General features: G+C 35.5%; 1 protein-coding gene across 10 annotated transcripts in view; it reads left to right on the forward strand.

The window, feature by feature from the left end:
- LOC143248924 (uncharacterized) overlaps positions 1–25242 on the forward strand; it is a 66356-nt gene that overhangs the window by 33013 nt on the left and 8101 nt on the right. For 6 of the 10 annotated variants that reach the window (XR_013027288.1, XM_076497916.1, XM_076497922.1 and 3 more), the window contains 3 exons: positions 6735–9051; positions 20427–20555; positions 21423–21544. Coding sequence is in view for 9 of the 10 variants with exons in the window: in XM_076497916.1 (XP_076354031.1) it covers positions 6735–9051; positions 20427–20555; positions 21423–21544 (2568 nt within the window). In the remaining variant the exon portion in view is untranslated. Of the gene's footprint in view, positions 1–6734; positions 9052–20426; positions 20556–21369; positions 21545–25242 lie in introns of those variants that run through there. The other 4 variants (XM_076497919.1, XM_076497920.1, XM_076497921.1 and 1 more) reach the window with 4 other exon arrangements.

The raw sequence follows: 25242 nt of genomic DNA on the forward strand, positions 1-25242 counted from the left end.
TCTCAGTTGGTTCAGCATATTTGTTGTTTGTTGGTCTGTTAATTTATCCAGAGGAGACTTTTTATGAGACAATATTCAGACTTCTTCCACTGCTCTTATTTCATGTTCCTTACATGCTTGGGCACAAGTTTTTCCTTACACCATGGCCACTTTTAATTACATTTGCTGGATTATAAGGAGGCAGGGGTACTTTCATGCTGTCTTGTCTCTCTATTTTCCAGGATTCCTTACATCTTGCTGTCACTTACCCTACTTTATGGTGAGTGTTGCCCAGATGGGTTTGCTTTTCTCAAGCCAATTCTACACTAGCAACCAATTTGATCATTACTGTTATTATTACTACTAGTGGCAACAGGATCTGTAAAAAAGAGGGGTCATTCCATATCAGATCATCCAGATTTTGGAAAATTTTCCAGGTGACCCCCACAGAATGCCTTGAAAAAAATTTACATGCTCATCTACCCATATAATGAAAAATTGCCAAAGATTAGATCAATATCTCTAATAGTTTCTGATTTACAGCCCTGTAAAACTTATTTATTTTTTTTATTTTTGGCAAATTCATTTTTGGGCAACTTTGGCTGCTTAAAGCTGCAAGAGTAATAGTGATAGAAGACTGAAATTTGCTATACTGACTGAATTAATCCCACAGAATTCAAAACTGGTCTCAAACCAAGTTTATCTCTCTTAGGATTTTCATAGTGAGGCTGTAAAATCACCTGAAAACCTAAAATTGTAAAAAACATTGGTTTATTTAATAAGCCATAGCTCTAAGACTTAATATGATTCAAAGCTGAATTTTTTTTCAAATTTCCTATAACATATCAGTTGATAAATCAGCAATTGTTGTAATTAAAAGTCTATTAGATCTCCTGTAAAAAAATGCAGCTGCATGGAACTCTTTATGATTTAGCTAAAAATAGCCCTACTTCAGGCCACAGTTTGATCATGTCACTAGTTATACAGCCTTTTCAGACTTTTTACCATTTATTCTTACATCTCTGAATATGATCTAAAAAAAATCAAGATGGTGTTTAACCTACTTTTTGAGTTACATTTTTTAAAGTATCCTCTGAACATAATTTTTTATTTTAAAAAAATTCAGTTCAGGTGTGTTACTGTGTGCAAATATATCCATGTGCAATGTTTATTTGATGTTGTTAAGGCTAATTTATCGCCAAAGCAGTTTTTGAAACATTTCATTGTCATGATTATTTCAGTTTCATGTGACTATATTCTTTCTCAGTTATCCCCTGTTGTAGCACTTTGCTTTTTGTGTCTGATTTACCTTTGTATTTATTATATTATGAATCTTAAACTCAGCCATATCTGCATAACTGTAATGCATACACAATATATTTGCATTGCCATGTGATCTAACTAGTTGTGCCAATAAACTTGTTCAGAAATGAATTAATTCTTTCTTGTTTCTTACACCTTCATTATTTAACATTGTAAAAGGCTGGTTAGAATATTTCAGTGGGATTCATAAAATTCTGACAGGTATTTTTCAAAATTGTATGGATATATATGCACACATGCTAACAACACTGATATCTTGAGATCATATTCAGAGATGTAAGAATATATGGTAAAGGCTGATTAGAATATTTCAATGGAATTTATAAATTTTTTCAAAAGCGTATGGATGAGCACGTAAATTTTTTCAAGGCATTCTGTGGGGTCACCTGCAGCCCCCTGGATGATTTGACATGGAATGACCCTGAGGTGTTTCATAAGATCATCTAGGTATCAATCATCAAGATGGTATTAATAAATTATCATGGATCACCACTCATGGACTACCATGAGTGAAGCTAAAGGGTATTCTTCCTGTCACTGTTGATTATCAGATTGAATAAATTGGGGCTGGTTTGCTTTTAAAAATTTAGGGAACTTTGTGCTCCTATATTTTCAGTTTAAGAAAATGTTAACACAGATAAACAAGTGGTTATTTAACATGGCCCCCCAGTGGCACAACTGTATGTCTGCATAAGGAACTTAAAATGTATGGAGGTGTATAATTATTACCCAGTATTAAATAGATTAATTAGAGGGAATGGTTTTAAGTGCCAAAAGAGAGAGAGAGGAAAGAAGGCGAGTAGGAGGTATAATTATTGAAAGGCAAGGTTTGTATTGGATGAACAAAAATCTGAATTGATAATTCAAAATAAGTCTAAAAGCTGTGAGAAAAGGATGTAAGTTGGATGAGCAAAGAATGAGAAGTAAAGAAATATTGTGGTAGAAAGAAGAGAAGCAGCAGAAAAGAGTAGGAAAATGAAAGTAATACAGGTAAATAGCATCAACATATGATACAGAGGAATAATAATTATATTAATACTGAATGTGATGTAACATTTAATAACAGTAGGGGTTTTGGGAATGATGAATTGGTGAGGAAAAAGTAGTAAAGAGAAGAAAGTTAATGTCAAGTGTGAATAGAAATAGGTACAATTAAAGAGTAAATAAAGTTTGAGATGGACAAGGAAGAGGGAGGAAGAAGTTATGAGAATTTTGTGAAGTAAAAAAATGCAATAATTTTATGGTGTATGATAATCAGGAGTTAAATGACTTAGTAGGTGGAAATAAAATTAGAGGAATGCAAAGATTGTAAAAGAAAGTAATGAGGAAGAAGATGAAAGTATGTAATGTTGAAGAAAAATACTGCAAATCCCTACATAAAGAACTGAGAAGGAAATGAGAAAGTTCATAGGATTCTGAATTGGTACTAGCTCCTTCTCACCCAAAGCTATCTTGATCTTGACTTGCCCTCTAATTATTGCTATTCCAACAGTGCACCAGTCTTTTATACTCCTTAATTTTTGTATCATCATTACATTTAATGGTATGAAATACCATACTAGTCTTGATGCGAGGCATTTCTCCTGGGTAATAGTGTTTGGGATAATTGCACTTGTTGATCACAAAATTGAGTTTCTATTTAAGGCTCTTCCACTAGATGTTTTCTGCCTGGATGGATTACACTTAACATATTAAATAATATTACAAGGTGCTTTCTCGAGATATATTTGCCTGTGCATACTGCACTTGTTGATGTCTAAATGACTTATGAACAAGATAATAAAGGAAAAAATCTTATGCAAGGCTCTTCAACTATGTGGATGAACTGCACTTGACATACTCCATAATGCCATAAGGCATTTTCCCTGGGCAAGCTATGCTTGTTGATCTTTAAGAAAGAATGTTCTTATATACTCCATCATATTTCAAGATGTATCTCTCAAATGTTTCTGTCAGGGCAAACTGCACTTGTTGGTTGCCTGGCCTAATTACACTCAGCTGTCATAATACATGTTCAAGATACTTGTGTGTGTTTTTCATGTGGGCAGATTGTACTTGTTGATCTTCCACACTTATGCAAGATGTTTCCACTGTTGTGTTTCACCAGATGGATCACACTTGGCATAATCCATCATATCCCACGTCACTTCCCTTGGATTATTTTCCCAGATGGACTACACTTGGCCTATTCACATACAATTTACAATCCTCTAGCCCTAGCCGTATATGCTTATATCTGATTATTAGGCACTTTCCTGAATTCTAACTATTCTTGTGTCACATACTCATGATTTTTATGTATGTGGATGATTTAAGTACTGTCTGTTGTCCACGTGCAGAATCTGTATTACATGACATGATGTCTGAGTATTACATTCCTCCCTATATGTCTTTCTGTGCTCATTACTGGCAGAGCATACCTGCTACAGAAGTCATACTATATCCCTCTGTGAATAATTATGGCACACTCGTTCATTCATGTTGGCTGTTCTCTGGTTGTTTGACTACTTTTGAGCCTCCACTGGCCCTTCCATCTTTGCAATGCAGGGTTATAGCTTTGGGTGAGAAAAGGTAGTACAATTTTGGGAGTTAATATTTTCTAACACTGAAAATGTATTTCCAGTAGGTACTTACTTTCTCTCACTCACTTCCCTACCTTCTTCCCCAATGATATGCCAGTGTTTCCAGTTTGTATCTGCCAATTCTTGAAAGTGTGGATTGTGTGAATATTGGTGGTACAATATGATTGGTAGAGGATAGCCACATGATCAACACATGCTTCTGAAATGGTGGCAAAATGAAAAGCTATAAAAGACTAGTGTGCTTTTGGAAATTTTAACAATGCTTAGCAGGAAAATGAAGGTTGAGATAGGTGTGGGTGATAGTACCTATCAGAAATACATTTTCAGTGTTAGAAACTGTTAACTTTAGTGAATTAATGGTCTTGAATAAAAAAAAAAAAAGGAGAGGAACTTTGAAGGAAAGTGGAAGTATGTTGGAACAAAATTAGATTTGATGATATATATATATATAATTGAAAAAGAAGAATTGAGATTAATAATTAGGTGGATGAGAAAAAAAAAGAGATCATCGTGCCACTTATAGTAGGGAAAAATCCAGTACAGTGGAAAAGTCAGAAATTATGTAGGTTGGGAATGGAAAGAGTATTAAGCAAGTTTTCTGAACAGAAGTGAAAAAAATAGAGGAGGAAACAGCAAGTATAAAGGACAAGTTTTTGAGAAGAAGAATAAGGTATGAAAGTCTGTAGAAGGCAAAACAAAAGAGAAAATATGAAGGTTTTATAAAAAATGTAATGAGTAGATTGGGAAAACAAAAGAGAGACAGGAAGGATCTGTGAAAGATTTGAAAATATTGAAACAAGTAAGAAGCATTCAAAAGTACTGAATATGCTTAGAGAAAAGAGGAATAAATAAACAGTGATGGGTAAAGGACTGAAAACATGTACTAAAGTAAAAGTACTGTTGCTTTAAATAATATTCATGCAAGTAAGAAGTAAAAGTACCTGTTGTTGGTGATCACTTGTGTAAAAATAAAATGTAATGAATGTATGCAATACTTAGGTTGCAATAAGATGAAAAGTATTGACAAAAAATAAGTAAATATAGCATTATTAAAAATAGCTGACATTCAACCCAAATTCACACATAAAAGGCAGTACAAAATATAAACTCAACAAACGTTATTCTTGTTACACAATAAGTGTTACTGTCTATGGTGTAGCTCTTTACACACACAACTTATTTAGTTTCAGCAGCAGCTCTTTTTCAGTGTTCCTACTGGACAGGCTACCTCATCTCAGTATAAAATTAAACATCTTCACTGAATTACCTATCATTGTTTTTAGTGAAAACAAGCCTTTCAAGTAAGGCTATGGATGATAGTTTGTGTCAAACATGGTGGTCACAGTAGGATGAAGTTATTAGAGGCAACACTAATGTAAAATGGCTGCATTTTGTTCTTGCTCAACATCACAGGAAGTATCACTGCTTCTGATTGTCTTATTTGAAAGAGTTGGCATAATAACTATCACCGTGGCAACTAGCTGATTTTCTCCAGTTTTTCAAGTGTAACAATAGTCTTATAAAAGAAGTGTCATGGAGTAAAAGTAGATGATTTTACTTAACTACAGTAAAAAGTAAAATAATTTTTAAAGTATTTAAGTAATGGTAAATCTAAGAAAAGTTACTTAAGTAGTGTAATGAAGTAATACTGTTTTATTACTTTCTAATTCTGAAAATAAAGAGGTTGTGAGTACAGAAGAATAATAAATGTTTTATGAGGTGGAAGAAGAGAATTACAAGTGATTAAATTAGAAAGAGGTACAAAAATTGAGCAATTGGATGATTGGTGTACAAAAAAGAAATTTAAAAGTTTTTTTTAAAAAAGAAAAATAGTCCAAGATAAAATAGTGACTCCAGTGATTTTATAGGAGCTTAACTGAAAGAATAATAAATTTTAAAAATATTAGTAATTATGAAAGAGATATTGGAAGCCTCAGAAGTTGTAAAGAAATGGCAAGAGGAGGGTATCTACCCACCTAAAAGAGAAATGAAACAGGGATAAAAATACTGTATTGTAGTGTTATTTCTAATGCAACAAAAGGTTACTTATTGAAATCATAACAGGAAAGCTTAATTAACAGTCACTAGGAAAAATCAATAATAAAACAGGAATTTTCTTTACTTTATTTAAGAGGAGGAAGATCCCAATCCATACTCAGTCCTTTGTCATTTGTATTTTTTGCAAGTTGTATATTTCATAATAGTTGATGATAAGTTAGAGTTTTCAAGTGCAACATTTTATTAAAAGTTTTTCAGGTTGTAATGTCCTTGTTTCAGTCTTTTTTTTCTGAAGTTTGTACTACCTTTTCAAGCCACATTACAAACTGAAATGGTGTTAATTCGGTAGAAGTATGAGAAAAAGTTCAAATATCATTGTTGTATATGCATGTGTGCAAGTCTAGAAAACTTGAAAATTTGATTGGAAAGTCAGAAAAAAGTTTTTGAAAGAATTTAGCCATCCTGTATGAGTACTTATGCTGATAATGGAGCAAGTGCCTTCCTAAACCTTTGATTGATATTAATAAACATTTTTTTTACATTTTAACCATTAGCTCTATTCTCATTATTAGACTCTGTTTTCCTATTTATTTTAGAGTATTTTTTATTTAAGCAAGGAGAAAATTAATTTTTCAGTAACACTGTGAAATTTCAGTGTTGTTCAATAATTTTTAGAAAAGAAGAAAAGTCTAAAACTTATTTGTTTTAATAAATAGTTTGAAGAATTATTTTAAGAAAATATTTGGATCTTACAAGTGTAAAAATTTGTGATAATGAATTAAAAATTGTTTATATTTGTTGTAATTTTAATTTTAAATAAATTTTGACATCAAACGTTTTTATTTTTCTAAGATTAAAGGCCATTTAAACTATAACAGCAATCTTCAGTCAAAGAGTGAAAAATCATATATGCAGGAAACAAAGAAGAATATAAGACTTTTAAATCAAAGTCAAGAAGCACAAGTGCAGCAGATGAAACAGATAGATCATGATGCTGTGAAAGACATTGATATAGCAAGTTATAGTCTGAAAGAGGAAGTAATGAAATCTTCAAAACAATATGGACTACCCAAGGCAAGATTAAAAAGTAAAACATGTTACTCTTTATCCAAGGTAGCAGTTCAAGAAGTAAATAAGGAAAAAGGCACAGTTAACTGTGTTGCTGTTGATTATATGTCAGAATGTCAAAGTAATAAGTCTTTATTATCAAACAGTCAGTCTCGAAATATTTTTCATCCTGTACATGAAGAAGATAAAAATAAAAATTGCTCTGTAATATCATGTGAGTGTCAAACAAACCAAAGCAAGCAGATGTTGAGTCCAGTAATTGAAGAAATAAATATTACTGAAATAGATGAAGCAGAACCAGCATTTAGACAAGAAGAACAGGAAAGTTGTCAAACAAATAATATGAATGAGGATAGAAAAATAAGAGTAGGTAGAAAGAATGGATTAAAACAAATTAAATTATCCCTTTCTAATGTATATGTCCAACTAAATAAAATTTCAGATGAAAAGAAATATGAATGTGAATTAAAAGAAGTACTGTCAGATAGTGGAGAAGAAAATATGGGAAGCAGTACCTGTTTATCGAAAGAAAGTAATGATATTTTAGCTTGTCACAAAACTGATGAGAGCAATGGGGTTACAATAACTAAATCTATGTGCAGTGAAACTAAAGATAAGCAGGAGATGTCTAAAGGAGAAAGATCAAGAAAAAGTCAAGTGAACAAAAGGAATACAATTGTAGATGATAGTGAAGGAGATGCAGAATGTGATGATGAAGTATCAGTAACAAGAACATTAAGAGAAAGACCTGTAAACAAAAGGAATACAATTGTAGATGATAGTGAAGGAGATGCAGAATGTGATGATGAAATATCAGTAATAAGAATATTAAGAGAAAGACCTGTAAACAAAAGGAATACAATTGTAGATGATAGTGAAAGAGATGCAAAATGTGATGATGAAATATCAGCAAGAAGAATATTAAGAGGAAGACCTGAAAGGAATATAATTGTAGATGATAGTGAAGGAGATGCAGAATGTGATGATGAAGTATCAGTAACAAGAACATTAAGAGAAAGACCTGTAAACAAAAGGAATACAATTGTAGATGATAGTGAAGGAGGTGCAAAATGTGATGATGAAATATCAGCAAGAAGAATATTAAGAGGAAGACCTGAAAGGAATATAATTGTAGATGATAGTGAAGGAGATGCAGAATGTGATGATGAAGTATCAGTAACAAGAACATTAAGAGAAAGACCTGTAAACAAAAGGAATACAATTGTAGATGATAATGAAGGAAATGCAAAATGTGATGATGAAATATCAGTAACAAGAACATTAAGAGAAAGACCTGTAAACAAAAGGAATACAATTGTAGATGATAGTGAAGGAGGTGCAAAATGTGATGATGAAATATCAGCAAGAAGAATATTAAGAGGAAGACCTGAAAGGAATATAATTGTAGATGATAGTGAAGGAGATGCAGAATGTGATGATGAAGTATCAGTAACAAGAACATTAAGAAAAAGACCTGTAAACAAAAGGAATACAATTGTAGATGATAATGAAGGAAATGCAAAATGTGATGATGAAATATCAGTAACAAGAACATTAAGAAAAAGACCTGTAAACAAAAGGAATACAATTGTAGATGATAGTGAAGGAGATGCAGAATGTGATGATGAGGTATCAGTAACAAGAACATTAAGAGGAAAACCTGTGAACAAACAAAATGTAATTTCAGTTGGTAATAAAACTGATGAAAGATGTGACAACTCTTTAAGTAGACCTATGTTTAAAAAATTAAATGAAAGTAAAAATGGTAACGTATTAGTAGTAGGAAGACAAAGAGGATCTGTAAAGGAAAAGGATGTAGCTACAGTCAGTATCTCCTGTTCAGAAAATGAAGACCTTTCTTTAATCAGAAAACAGAGAGCTAGATCGAAGTCTCAGTGCCAGTACTCTAACTTCAATATTCCTAACGATTCTGGATACAACTCAACTAATGGCACTTCTGATTATTCTTCAGACACAACCATCAATGTGTTTTCCAAGAAAGATATTCCAACTAGGTATCAGTCATGCCCAAGTCAAACTAAGCCTTCATCTTCATTTCAGCTGAAGAAACATGATATATGTGAGGCTAAAAGACAAGAAGGTAAATTTGTTATTTTTAACTAAAAATACTTTTAAGATAACTATTGTTACATTTCATAAATTATTTCAAATATAGCTTTTTATGTGTAGATGAACAGCAAAGCTATTTTATACCTGAAATAACGAAATGAGCCTAGAATATGCTGAGTTGTTTTTGCTTTTTATGATATTATGTAGCATAAATTTGAAAAACAATATGTTTAGTATACAGTGCATTTGTTTAAGCAAGATTATTTATTATTTGTATTTTCAGATTTTATCGTATTGCAACTGTATTTTATTTTTGCATTTTTTTTCTAATCAAACAAACAAAATCAATTGAAACAAACTAATGTACATTGCACTGTTTTTTTGCATAGTTGAACATGAATGTAATTGTTTTAAATTTGTATTTCAGTGTGTTACTTTAAATATAAATGTGCACACAGCAGTTGAGTATATTATATTAAAACTGTTTTGGAGCCTCATTATATCGTTCCAATCAATCTTTCCATTTCCACTTATGTTCTGTTTGATAACCATGCATTTTTATAATAGCCTTACATTTTACTTTCCATTGCAGAAAGCTCAGTGAAAATGCTAGCATTTCTGAAGCACAAAACTTCTTCTTGCATGCTTTTAGTTGTTCATTTAAAGTATGAGATCGACATTTTACTAAGTGTCCATTTTGATAATCTGATTGGACATAAATCAATAGACACTACCAGTTGAACAGATAACATGGAAACAACCTGTGTGCTTACCATTAGTTTCTATTTTTGTTGGGTGGAGGATTTTCTTGGTTATTTTGTGTACTGTTGCCAGGAGCACAATGATGACTTTTGCCACTGACTTTAGTGTTCATGGACATGCAGTGGATACAACTTGAATATGATGACAACATGTGTTGATCTTTGCATAAATCTTTCTTTTATATTATGTACTTTTATGTTCATTGATTCTCACTTGGATGCCTTATATTACTTATCATGGCTAGGGTACAGTTTGTTATCAATCTGTTTAAATGGTCTTGTACAAGAAGTTGATCCATTTTATGTTCCTTTGTTTCCAGTCCTTTAAGTACAAAGTGAAGTCTAGCTTTTGGACACACCTTTATGATCTTAATGTACAAATGCCTTGTGTCAAAATAAATCAGTTTTCAGTGGCATCACATTACTTTCAAAATCCCAAAGAATGTCAGTATGCAACTCTGATGTATCCTGGTGATAGTCACCATGTTATATTGGCTCTTTTGTCATGTGTCTAACTGATTTGTTTATTGAAAATTATTTTTATATTGAAACTAATTTATATTAGACTTAATCTTCACATCTGCATTTGACAGAGAAAAAAGAAGATAGTTTATTTATCTGGAAAATAAATATTTTCTATATATGTATTTTAAAGCTCATAGTCATACCACACTTTTAGGATTAAACAAAGTCTAAGTGAGTACTTCATAAACCCACATTGCCTGCTTCAATAATTATTATTATTACACAGAAGAAGGATCAAGCCTAACAGAATGATAATTGTGGTAAGTATTCTTTATCTGAACTACAGGATTAGTGCAGAAAAATTGCACTAAAGTCTAGGAACATTTATTTGAATATTCTTATGTGCACATGTGCCCTTTCTTTTTAACCCTATCCATACAGGGCATGGGTCAAATCCCATCTCATGGCATTTGTTGATTTGGATTCAAAATTTTATTGAAATGTTATTTTATGAATTCATACCATTACGTTTGGTATTAAACTATAGGTTATAATTCAAATTTTCATATTACACATTATTTAGGTTCTTAATTTAAAAGTATGTATTAAAATATACACTTAAACATTGATTTCTGTGTGGCACATTGTATGTTGCATACAGCACTGGTTCAAATTAGATGTTTGTGATATCAAAATACAAAGTCTGTATTTTTATACAGTAACCCCCACTCACTTCTTTCCACTTTTGGAAATGGTCCCTTATATTCACTTACTTAAACTTGCTTACAGTTTAGAGTTTGTCACATATTTTTCTTGTGTTTTATGTGTGTGTGTAAATTATGAATTCACAGTTTACTTTGGCTTCTACATCAGCTCTTGCTTTGTCTGGAGACATGTTTAACCTTATTATTCAAGCCAAGGATTTGGTGATATAGGTTGTTTAGGTGCAAGCTTTGGTTTGGTAGATGGAAGTTAGCTTCCTACATGGAGCCTGGTTTGTTTTTTTCTCCCTGTGAGGTGGTGCAAGCTGATGACAAGAGGTGTAAGGAGCGTGAAAAAGTTTTTCCTATTCCTTTATTTTCTGTCTTCTTTTTAGGCAACGACAGAAGTTATTCAACCTTCAGCTCTATTCCCTCAGTTGATTACTAAGGAATGTAATATTTTGCCACCTTCTTCTCTGTCTTACGATTCATTCCTTTCCCTATTAAGTGAGTTCCTTCTTCAAGTTATTTGGTTTTTCCTTTCCACAGTTACAAGGTTTCATGTTGAAAGATTTTTGTCTCAAATTCTTTTGGGTCCTGATGTGCCTCGTCCTTTTGTGTTTCTTAGCAACACACTTTGGCTTTTCATCATTCTCCTAGTCCTTACTTGGATTCTCAAGGTTTGAGCCCTCTTTTACTTCTGTGGGGTTCTGATCCTGAGAATTTGTCTCATTCTTACTCATGTTTTATGAATCTTCTCTTCTGTGCTCCTGTTATCAGAGACTTTTTGCTGTTCTCTTAATGATTTGTTTTGGAGAAGCTCAGTTCTCTTTTGCAATCAACTTTGGCTACACTTTATTTGTCAGTTCATTCACTCTTTACATGGCTTATGCATTGTTGATAAGAAATGCAGTACTTATAGGACTTCACCTCTCCGTCTTTCATGTAGGACTTATGGGCAGTTCCTTTTTTGCATAGTGCCATTTTTTGGGGTTTCTCAACTTCTTTGGAGTCATAGGTTGATGTTGCCAGGTTACATAATTCTCTCCCTTCCTTAGCAAATTGTTTATCCCAGCCTTCCACTTGCTCTTTTCCTGATCCTATAGTTGTTTCATGTCCATCCAAGTCCACACTGTACTTCACCCGTGTCTAGTCATTCTCTCTCTTTTCCTCATGTCAACCATGTACATCAGGAGCACAAGCAGTGGTATTGTGGGTTCAGGTCCTCTAGGGGCCAAGCAATACTCCTTCATGGAGGTTTTAGGAGCTTTTTTTTACAGATCAGTGAACTCTTCAGGTTTTAGCTTGAGTATTTCTCTTCACTTTAGGTCTCCTTCTCCTCTTTTCACCTTCCCCTATTATGCTCCTTTATCCAAATGATCTGATTTCATGCATTTGTCTTTCCAAGGCTGTGTTAAAATTTCTGCTAAAAGATGCTATTGCACCCTAGTTCTAGTTTTTTTTTGTTCTTGAATTTTTGTCATTAACAAGAAACTTGAAGATTGGAGACCAGCTATAGATATGTCTCATCTAAATCCATTCCAGGATCCCCCTCTTTTCACCATGAAATTTTTTTTCTTTCCCTTCATTAGGTTTTACTCCAAGATGACCAAATTTTATGTGGTAGGTGCTTTTCTTTATGTTCCCATATCTCTCACCTTCCATTGCTTTCTTTGGTTCTTTCACAAAGAATGTGTTTTCTGGTTTCAGGCTCTTTCTTTCATGCAGCTCATGTCTTTTGTCAAATTGTTCAAACTTTCACTTGCCATCTCTGTTCTTTAGGTCTTGGGACTTTTTGTTATTTGGACAACTGGATTTTTCTTGTTTCTTCCCATGAGCCATCTGTAGTGCATACTTGTTTATTTGTCAAAAGAGACAGTGAAAGTAGGTTGGTTGTTCAAGTTAGAGAAACCAGTTCTTTCTCCCCACTCAGTATCTCATTCACTTTGGTATATTCTTGAATTTCCATCATCATCAGGCAGAGTCATCACCTTTTTACATTCAGTATATGGATAGGCTGGTAGTAAAGGCTCAATCCTCTCCTCTTCCTGTTACTATATTTTACTCACACTTCTCCTTTTCACATTTGTTTATTTTCTGGAAGCTTGCTGTTTCTCATGGTTTTTCTATCATCGCTCTTACTGGTTGGGTTAGTCACCTTGTTCTTCCCTTTGCAGCAAAAGATATCATTTTTATCAAGTCTCTTCTCAAATTTGCCATATCACTATGTTGTTGTCTGCTAGAGGAGATTGTCCAGGCTGACATGTGGACTACTACTCATACTTTTTTTATATTGCATTAATTATACCATTTGGCTTTATATTTCTGTGACAGTTACTGTCTCCTTTATGTAGCAGTTCTTTGTTCTCCAGTTTGGTCATGGAGTTGGGGAATGTATTCTTTTATATTATTATTTTTAATTTTTTGTAGGAGTCTTCCCTTCTTTTATTTTCTTATTCAGTTTCTTCTCTGTGGCAAGTGCTACCTGGTCAGGTATGCTGAGATATTCCAATGTTTAGACTAAAACCTACACCTACTACTCTTATGATGTAACACACTCTTAAGATGGGGTGTTTTGCAAGATCATTAGCAGCTTACTTAGCAATCTATGTTTCATTTTATCTGTTTCATTACATGGCAGACTATCATGGACTAACATGAAGAAGATTGATGTCTGACTCCACTGATCTATTGATTGCATGTTTTGGATATGGCTTGATTTTCAGAACAAGGTTTTGTGTTCACCTTTTCCACATTCTCTGATGTGTTGTTCCTTCAGACACTCCACTGCAATTTTATCCTTCCTCTTTCAAGTGAAGTATGAGAGTCCTTATTATTTTCCAATTCCCAGCTGCTGGAGTGGTGAGCTATGGAGGATTTTTTGAGAGAGTGATACACATATACTGTGATCTCTATCTCTACTCTACTAGAAACCCTCTCTCCTTCTCCCTCCTGGGTATGGTTCAAGACAGTCAGTTATGGAAGGGAGCTAGACCAACCAATGCTGGATTTTCCTTGTAATTCCAAGTTCAGGTTGATAGTGCCTCATTCCTTCAGTTTAGACTGATAGATGCCCCCAATCTCTGTAATTCTGGCTGCAGGATATCTTTCCTCACTTTTTTCAGTTGGGTTTGGGGGACTTCACGTGTCTTTTAACCAAACACTCCCCCATAATTCTGAGTTTGATTTGGCATATTTTGTGAATCCAATGGTTGATGTAGAAGTTTGTCTGGTTGTTGCTGTTTGTTTACTTTCATCATTGTAATTCCAGTTGCTTGCAATATATTATTTTGTGTACTTGTTAGGATTTCTTGTGTATGTAAATATATATACAAACAACACACACACACAGTTCACAGTCTGCATCTTCTTGCTATTGATTCTTTGGTACTGTCCTCCACTTTGTTGTCATGAGGAAGGATTGTGTAACCTTGTCCATATGGTTTGTATTGGGGTTAGTCTTTTTACCAGGTCTTCTGATGGTGCCTGTTTCGTAACACTTAACTTCATGGGTGAAAGGCACACCTGTTCCAGAAGTAGTGTGGTTCTTCTCTAATGTGCTTTCATACAATGACTATGCACATTTGTTAGATTCTTTGGTGATTATTTCCCCAGTGAGTTTCCCTAGGTGTGGATTCCTGTATGTGGTGAGGGGACCTCCCAGGGAAAGTTCTGTTCTTTCTGGTTACCTCCTCTGGGATCTAAACATCCACTCACATATTTATCGTGCATGGCAACCCGTGAAGGGGAGGAGAGGATCCTGGTGGTTGAGGGGTCTGACCCTAACACACCACTCTGGCCTTAAATTCCTGTAGATGGGCAGCCTTTGGGTGGCCCCTTGGGTCAATCGGCTGGTCCACTTGGGCTAGAGTCAACCAAGTACCAATATTGGAAGTTCTCAATGGGTGTTGTGGACATTGTGTCTGATGTTGGTGTTTGGATATAGTGCTCACGAAACCCTGGCGTTGCTGCAATGTCCTTGCATGACATTGTAGTGCATCCTCTCGTAGGGCTCAATGGTGGGTGGGGTCAGTGGGTACCAATATTTTCCTTTTTTCCTATGGATTCTCCTATGAAAAATTTAAATAAAATAGTGAAAAAACAGTCAATAGGTAAACGACCACATCTTGAAGACTCTGAGCAGCAATCTTCAACATCTGTAACACCTGTACCCCATTTTCTTATATTACTTTCTTTCAAAAAAACCTTTAGGGCAAATGTCCCCCTTTTTTACTCAGAAGGGACTAGAGGGTCTTGCTGGCTCTCCAAAGTCAGTAAAGAAGCTTCGATCTGGAGACATATTGGTTGAAACATACACATCCCAACACAGTGAACCCCTCTTGAATTCAAAGAGAATTGGGGATGTACCTATTGAGGTTACCTCTCATGCTACCTTGAATTCATCACGAGGAGTTATTGTTAAGAGGGATTTGAAGAACGTCCCCGAGTCAGAGATTCTCGCTGGTCTCTCCACTCGAGGAGTTTCTACAGTGAGGTGCATCTCAACTCGCAAAGATGGGGTTACACTACCGACAAATATCCTTGTTTTAACATCACCACATGCATCTGCCACCATCAAAGCAGGTTATCTAAATTGCAGGGTATGGCCGTACACTCCATACCCACTCCGATGTTTCCAATGTCAGAGTTTCGGCTACTGAAAGACGTCCTGTCGTGGTTTCCTGTACATGTGCTCGTTGTGGTGGCAAGGACCACGATGCCTATGGACCCACATTGTGTCAACTGCAATAGTTCTCACCCTTCCTACTTTCATTCTTGCCCAAAATGGTTGGAGGAAAAAGAGGTGCAGCATTTGAAAATGGCTCATAACATTAGTTATTCTGAGGGTCGGAAGTTGCTATCTGCCACTTCATCTCGGACATATGCTGCTGCTCTTCATTCCACAACTACAGTGGGAGTGCAGACAAATCTCTCTGTGCCTCCAAGAGAATTGTTTTCAAAACGTATGAGAAGCCTTTTGCCCTCCATGGTTAAAAAGGTTGATGAATCAACTTCTACACCCATCTCTGTTCCTCCATAAATTCCAACAAACACAAAGATCTGCATCCTTTGGTTTCAAATACAGACATTTCTTCAGATACATCTTTTTCTCCCACCCCAAGATGCAAAACAATCATTCGTTCACATCCTCAGTCACTGGATTCCCCTTCCAACAACAAAGACCTGCCCAATCGACCCAGGGCAGAATCCATGGAGGTCAATAAACCTCCTCCGAGTAAGGACAATAAGGAAAAAAGATGTGGTTGTAAACAGAAGGGTTTTCCAGCCTCTTCGCCTACCTGTCATTAAAAATATCCACCATGATACAATAGAACTGTCGCAGTTTACGTTCTAATCTGGATGACATCAAAACATTGATTGCTTCCAACCATCCTGTATGTCTTTCCTTACAAGAAACATTTCTGAAACCTGCTGATACAATCAAATTTCAGCAGTTTTCTCTGTACAGAAATGACAGGCTGTGTGATGAATGAGTACATGGAGGGGTGGCACTGTTGGTTGATCAGCATGTGGCCACTGTCTTTGTCACTCAACACACCCTTGGAGGTCATAGCCATCCGTGTTTCCTTGGGTCATACCATCACTGTTTGTTCTCTCTACCTGTCCCCTGGAAAGATATATGATCAATCAGACCTTGATGCTCTCATTGGACAGTTGCCGTCTCCCTTTCTAATCCTGGGGGACTTTAATGGATATCATTCCCTCTGGGGAAGTGCTGTTATTGATAGGAGGGGTCGCTCTGTAGAGCGCATGCTCTCTGACCACAATCTTTCTCTTTTCAATACTGGTTCTTCTATTTATTTTCATGCACCTAGTCAGTCCTTTACCATTATTGATCTCTCAGTTTGCTTCCTTTCATTATTTTCCCATTTTTCATGGAGGGTTGACATAATCCACTAGGCAGTGATTATTTTCCTATACTTTTGAGAGCCAATGGCCGTGGTCGATGCCACCCTACCCACATGCCCTGGTGGAAGCTGGATCAGGCAGACTGGTCCACTTTCACTGATCTCACCGAACTTGATCCTGCCATCGTGAATCAGGCATCAATAGATGACTGTGTGGCAGCAGTAACTGACTGTGTTATACAAGCAGCTGCTCAGTGTATTTCTAAATCCTCAACACGTTTTCCACGATATCCTCGTCCGAGGTGGAATCCTGCTTGCCACATGGCACGGAAAGATATAAAATGGGCCTGGGATACTTTCTGTAGATATCCCACACTTTCGAATTGTATCGCTTTCCAATGGGCCTGTGCACGTGCTAAGTGGGTAAGACATCAATGCCAGAAGGAATCTTGGATTAAGTTCACAACTAGCATATCTTCTACCACCAGTTCCAAGGCCATATGGGACAGGATTCGAAAGGTCAGTGGGCACTACAATTCTGTCCCCCTCTCGATCTTACTCTCTGATAGCCAAGATGTAGCTGATGTCTGGAGCATTGCTGATACTCTAGGTGAAAGCTTTTGCCGGGTATCTAGCACTTCTGCTTGTTCCTCCACCTTCTTGGCCATCAAGACTCGGGCAGAGCATTCACCTCTTTCCTTTCAAGCTGATTTTCTATATGACTATAATCGTCCCTTTACACTAGTGGAACTGAAAATGGCCCTTCATCGGTCTGGCAGTACATCTCTTGGACCTGCTATGACATGCTGTGCTATCTCTCTCCTGTTTCTCTTGATATTCCTCTAATTGTTTTTAATCGGATCTGGCAGGAGAATGTTTTTCCTTATGCCTGGCACCAGGCTATTATCTTACCTTTCTCTAAGCCTGGGAAAGATCTCAAGATTCCTTCAAACTACCGTTCAATTGCTTTGATGAGCCGTCTCTGTAAGACCGTAGAGAGGGTGGTTAATGCTCTTCTTGTTTAGTTCCTTGAATCAAACAACCTTCTCTTGTCCACCCAGTGTAGAGGTTCCAACGACAGCACTCCACCGCGGACCAACTAATTCGACTTGAAACATCAATTAGAGAAGCCTTTCTCAAACGACATCTTGTATCAATATTCTTTGACATTGAGAAGGCTTATGACACAACATGGAGGTATGGCATTTTGCAAGACCTCCATATATATGGGTTACGTGGCCATTTACCCATGTTTATTGAAAATTTTTTAATGGACAGGAAATTCCAAGTTTGTGTGGGTTCGACACTTTCTCGTTCTTTTGTACAGGAACTTGGGGTCCTTCAGGGCTGTGTTTTGAGTGTCACACTTTTCAGTATAAAGATAAATGCCATCACTGAACAACTCCCTCTCACTGTTGCAAACGGGCTCTATATTGACGACTTTTACATCTCGTGTCAGTCCTCGAACATGAGATATATTAAGCGGCAACTACAAACTGACCTCAATCATGTACTGAAGTGGACTATGGTGAACGGCCTTAATTTTTATCTCTCTAAAACCTTTTACATGCACTTTTGCTGCCAATGGGGTTTTCACCCTGATCCTGAACTCTGTATCGGTGAAGTTTCGCTGCCAGTGGTCCCTGAGACCAAGTTCTTGGGGCTTATCTTTGACCGTAAGCTGACCTTTATACCACATTTAAATCAGCTACGGGTCAAATACAAAAGAGCACTGAACATCCTCCGTGTCCTCTCTACCACCAGTTGGGGAGCAGATCAATGTTTTATGTTAATGATATATCTTGCTCTTATTCGATCGAAACTCGACTATGGATCAATGATCTATGGCTCTGCCAGACCCTTGGCCTTAAAGATGCTGGACTTTATTCATCATCAAGGACTTCGACTCTGCACTGGGGCTTTCCACACCTCTCTAGTTCAAAGCTTATACGTAGAATCTCACAAACCTTCTCTGCACCTTTGCCGTTTGCAACTGTCTTTACTATATTTTTCGAAATTTTGTTCCTTACCAAAGCATCCCACCTGTTGATGTGTTTTCCTTCCTCAATTGGCCATACTTTTTCAGAACAGACAATCTGCCATTGCTCCTTTTGCCCTTCGCATCCAGGCGCAATTGGATGAATTGGGTCTGTCCTTGGATAACATTGCAGAATCAACTGGTCACCCCATCCCACCATGGATTATTACAGTCCCTAAATGTGACCTTTCTTTAAGTCATCTGAGAAAGGCAGATACTCCCGATTGAAAGTACCATCTTTTATTTACTGAACATCATTTGAACAATCTTTCCATTCCAATTTATACGGATGGTTCCAAATCAGGTAACTCTGTGGGCTCTGCCATGGTTTGTTGCGGTTTGGTGGTTGCACGCAGAATCCCCTCTACAACTTCTGTGTTCACTACTGAACTGTACGCCATATCTCTTGCCCTGGATCATATTGAAGCTAAGCAGTATTCCAACTGCACTGTTTATACTGACTCACTGTTCTCTACTGGCCTTGGAATTGCTTCACGTTGGCTCACACCCTGTTCTCGTTCATATTAAAAACCGACTGGCCCATTTCTCATTAACATCTACTTCTATCCAGTTTTTCTGGATACCAGGCCACGTTGGTATTCACGGGAATGAGCTTGCAGACACGGTAGCTAAATCTATCTGCTCTGGCACTATCACCACTGTGCCTATTCCGTACATGGACTGTGGTTCTGTGTTCAAGGCTTGGGCTTTGGCCGTCGAGCTTCCTTAAGGTTTGGAAGGAGGAAGTTGTTCTAACTATACTACGCATTGGTCACAGTTTTTTAACTCATCATTTTCTTTTATCTGGAACTGATGCACCAGTGTGTAGTTTGTGTAACACTCAAATCACTGTAAGCCACATTTTACTTTCTTGGCATCGTTACGACTCTCGACAATGGCACTATTTTAAACATGTTTTGTCTCAAGGTTTGTCCGTAACATTGGACAGTGTTATTGGTGACGGTGACACTGTCCACCTTAATAAAGTTTTTAGTTTTTTAATGGCCATTTATCTTTTTAATCTTATATAAGTGTTTGATATTTATTCGTTACACCTTTTTAATTGTGGTTCCCTTTTAAGAGTCTCAATCTCTCTAGTTCAATTTGAAATTGGAAAATGGCCAGAACATGATATAACTTGACACCAGGACTGGAAAGGCCAACTTCGGGTGACTAACGCTGCTGTTTGAACTACCCATTAGTCATCCTGGCAAGTTGTTATTACAATTTTGCTGCATGTCTTTTAACACTTTTATTACTTTACCTTTTAGTACCGGCCATAATGACACAACCAGAACCAGGACTGGAAAGACCAACTTCAGGTGACTGACGATGGTCCATGTACTTACCTGTTAGTCTTCCTGATAGGTTATGATCATTACCATTATGCTGCAGAAAGCCCTTCACAACTTCTCTTATTCTGCTTTCTCTCTTAACATTGTAGACTAGGTATCAACATTGGTTTTATGCTTTTTCTGTTTTTTAATGCTGTTTTGTTGTACCTGCATTTCCTTTTATGTATTTTACTACATTTAATTTATTTTTACCTTTTTACCGGACATTTGGTGCAGATAGCCTAGCTGCTTTGTGCCATAAAACACTACATCAACCAATCAACCCTAGTGAGTTTGTTATTATTTGTTTTACATCAGTTATTCCATCTACTCAATGTAGGATTCTTGCTTTATATGTGAGAGGAGGTATGTATCATATTGAATGTTATTATTTTCCAATATTGTAAACAGATTTTTGACAGATACTTGCCTTAGAAGTCATAGAATGTTATACAAAAGAATCCAGCTGCTCAGGGAGTGTGTGTTATGTTTTTATTAAAGGAGGGGTATTACATATGCTAGGCATAAAAAGGCTAGTGCATTAGTTGAAACATCGCTATGATATTCTTTTATCACATTCAGATCTCTGCATCAATTTCATTGAACTGTAAGACATGTTGGCTTAAACGGTTGAACAGAAATTTTGCTTTCATTACATTTTAAGATAACTAGTCTGTGACTTCTCAAAGCTAAAGTTTAGAAAATTATACTGTAATAATCAAGATTTAGAAAGAATAATTGGCTAAATCAACACCGCTACATCTTTTGAAGTTTCAAGAATAAATTTGTGTTCTTTTGTTAAAATCTGTTTCAGTCTTTCCTTTTAGGGTATTATAAGTTCCATCTTATGGTTTAAAAAAAAAAAAAAAATTAGGAAATTCCAAAAATGCTTTTACTTGGAGTTCTTTGAAATATGCTCCAAAATCAACATTTGTGATATGTTTAAAACCCTTTATTTATAAAATTAATTAATACTTTTTTATTGAATAAATTAACTCAAGCTTTTTTGTTTTTTACTACATATGATAGAATGACTACAAGCTCAAACTGTGTTTGTAATTCAGTGGAGTAATTTTGACCACAGAAGAGGATCCATTGATTTGAACAGGATAAACGTAATCAATGCTTGTAACTTCTTTCTTTGTAGAGGTTATTCATTTTAGTTTTTGTAAGTTTTCAGTTGGATTTTTGTGATTAAAGCTCTTACGTTGGACTTCCTTTACAAATCTCCAGCACCTGGTGGTAAGGGAACAATGAAGAGAAAACGACAAATTTATAATATTCTCACTCAAGCAAATGAAGGATACAAAGAAGATTTATTTGACTCTTCGCCCTTCAGAAATAAAAAGACAAAGGTGAATTCATTAATTAATTCTTACTGTTTTCTCTGTGGTAGAATTTCGCATGTTAACACTATTTTAAAATATATATATATATATATATATATATATAAGTTCACATCTTTCAAAGTTTGGGAAGCAGACACATTTTTGCAAATTTTATGAATGCAAATACTTATTATAGTAAAAAGGAATAAAGGGTATAATAATTATATACAAATGCAATCAGTATTGATTTCATCTAAGCATTAGATTGAGGAAAATATCAATCTTTGCTTTTTTGTGGCACTTTGTGAACTAGTTTAACAAGTACTATGAAATTCCAAATCTGCATCAATATATTGCTTCAGTTATGCCACAACATGTAACTATAGGCTTCAATAATTTTATGTCCATTCTACATGGTTCAGTTAGTCATAATTTACTATCCTGTTGCAAGGTGAAACCTTAGTGTATGACACCATGTTGCTATGGTAGTTCTCCTTGTCTAATTAGTTAGTGTTTTTTGTTATCTCTCTATTTGATTGCACCAAAACACAAGCAAATCATGACACCTCTGCTTCTGTTCTTCACAACAGAAAGTTTTAAAATTTTTGTAGTTTGTAACAAATGTTTCAGACATTATGATTAATCTGGTATTTAAAATAATTAGATTAAGAGTGCATATGTGGGTTGTTTTTTTCATTATAGCTAATATGTTAGTGGTTTCATAGTGCCTTACTTCAGTTTTGATGGTTTATGTGGAAAACATAGCATTTTAAGTTTAAATGTATCTTATAACTGCTAGCTTATAACTAAGTAACATGCGTGTTAAAATATTTTTGTTACGTAAATGATGAAATTTCAGTGTTATTAAGCTATGAAATCAACACAAAAATTAAAAAACAATTGGGAAAATGAGATAACCTTATAAAGAAAGCCACTTGTCTTTCTGGTTATTAAAAATACTTCAGTATCAAGTTTCTGAAATAATTATTTACATTATTTAAACACATGCTAGAAGGGGTGTGCATGTGAGTTTCAGTTCATGGCATACAGTTCAAGGAAGAAAGAAGAATAAATGCATTTAAGTCTTCACTCCATCTCAGTTATATCTAGTATGTTATTGTATATGTCCTCAGGAACTTGGAAAATAATATAGGAGTGGAAAGAAGATAAAGTGGGCAATTCAGAGTAAAGAAGTGTCATGCTGTACCTAAAGTGAAGGATGATAACTGATTTACAATTTTCTCATTGAATTTTATAAAATAAAACTTTCATAATGTTAAAACTTGAATTATAATTGTATATTAATTAGGAATTAATTGATATACATTGATAATAAAAGTAGTTTAATTACTTTTTAAATGTAATTCAGTATAGGATTGTGGTGTGTTTATTATGACCTACCTGTATCTTAGGGGGTTGATAGTACCTTGTATTCTAGCTTTTTTGGTGTCTGTGAGAATGTAGACATCCTAACCTCATTTATGTTGTAGATTAATATTTTGATGTGTTTCTAGCTTTGTTGATCCAAATAAATGCTTCATATACCAATTTTTTTCATCCAAAAGAAACTAGACATTCTATGTTATTTGTTGTAGTGGTTTATTGCTAGTTCATGTTCTAACTTTGTTGGTCCAGTTTAGACCATACATCCTCAGTTGTTGTAGTAGCTTAATATTAGCTTATGGTCCTGATGAGACTAGAAATTCTGTATTAGTTGGTGTTGTATTAAAGTGCCTTATGTTCTAGCTTTCTTGATCCAGTTGAGAATCCTGAATTTGTTGACTGGCAGCTTAACTGAATCTGTACTGAAGTGGTATGTTGGACGAAATCTGTGTGGTAAAAAGAGTATTGACTATATTTCTGTATCTACTATATTCATCTACACCAAGTGCGGTTAGCTTTAGTAAAATGTACAAGGCTATTGTACACAAAACATATTATGTACCCAAAAACGTATATTTGTACTTCCGAGATGATACCTCCACACACAGAGTAGCTTGACCTCTTGTGCATCTGTCTAGGAGATATGTATGCCACTAGCCTTGAACTACCTACCTCCAAAAAAAAATCATGTATTTAACATTAACTGTATTTGTGTATGATGGCTTCATCATCATCGTCATGTGATGATAGCCCTAACACAGTAGGAGGGTGACACAAGCTTCTTCTGTGATAACTGCTCCTATTAATACACTAAAATAACTTCATTCTTGTCCTTTGCATTGTCTCAAACAGAAATTTTTAAATTATTAATTAATTACATGAGATTTGTAATATTTTGTGAAACTTAAATTTTGTTCAACTGTTTCTTTACTGAAGAACAAAAATAAATTTCTTTTCCTGATGGTAAATTTTACTTTGTCCTGTGGTAGTGACAGCCATTGTACAATGATTTGTGGATCCCCTTATGCATAGAGAGCCTCCTACCTGATATTCCTTCTTCTCAGTTTGAACATAACCTAGAGGAGGAGGATTTTTCACCAACTGTTTGCTCATCAATTTTGGCTCTGCATTATCAGTGGAAGAAAATCCTCCCCTTTCTAATTTCATTCTTTTGTTTCTCCAGTGTCTTTCAATTCCTCTCATTCTTTACTATACAAAACCCTCAAGATTACTTTGTGTCTCCTTTTCTTCTCTTATACTTGAACCCATGTAGACTCATTCATTTCTTGAATTGTACTCCTCGTCTGCTTGACTTCTTTGATTTTCATTCATACCTTGATTCCCAATCTTTGGAATCTTTTACCTAGGACGGCAGACTTCCTAACTTTTATTTCACTTTGTGCTGCCTAGTTTTTATGCTTTAATCTATTTCTCACCATCCTCCTAAGTCACCTTTTGTCCCTTCACCTTATTTTTGAGGTAATTCATGATGTTTCTGAAAGGTTTCCTGGAAAGGTTCATTTCTTCTTTTCACACCTTTAGCATGTTCTACTACTACTACAACTGTGAATCAAACCCTCCTTACCTGGGTCGTCTGGTGCTGGAACATGTTAGATTAGGATGCTCTCCAAGGAGACTGCTTGGCTGAGGTGGATAGTTGAATATTCCAACTCCTTTACTCAAATGTACATAGTATCTGGTACATCTGGGCAAGTTCTTAATTCAGTTTAGCTCAACCTTTATCTCTTTACCTACAAGAAATGGAATGTCTTGTCACTGTGATTTGATATATTGTTTCATAACCAACACATAAGGTTTTTTTTGCTTTTGGAGAATCTGGCTTCATTGAAACTACCCATTCCTTTAGGCCATACACACAGACCTGCCCTTTCTGTTGACACTGCAAAACCAATGGAATCTTTCTCACAGCCATTATCCTTTTTAATGTACATCTAGTCATTATTCTTCAATCTACATACTTCCTCACCCTCTTCCATTGTACAGAATTCTGCCAAGTGCTTATGTTCCTCCTAGTGTACGTACTTATTTCACAAAACCTGTCCTGGCTCTACAATTGTCCATTGTTGAGATGGAGTGTTCCATAAGACTACGAGAAGTATCCTTGAATTGTTAAACTAACTCAAATACCCGTTACAGACTGTACCATTCCATAGGCTCATGGAATGCTGGCATCAAGGAAGCAGCTGCTCACTTCTTAGGCTTGCAACTGTTGGTTTTTTTTAGAATGAGATTTCATAATCACTTTTTACACTGTCTCCAGCAATAGACCTTTCTGGTATGTGTCTGATGGAGATCCAGGCAATTTTCTAGATCTCTCCTTT

The sequence above is a fragment of the Tachypleus tridentatus genome, chromosome 4 (assembly GCF_004210375.1).
Source record: "Tachypleus tridentatus isolate NWPU-2018 chromosome 4, ASM421037v1, whole genome shotgun sequence".
Classification (NCBI taxonomy): Eukaryota; Metazoa; Arthropoda; class Merostomata; order Xiphosura; family Limulidae; genus Tachypleus; species Tachypleus tridentatus.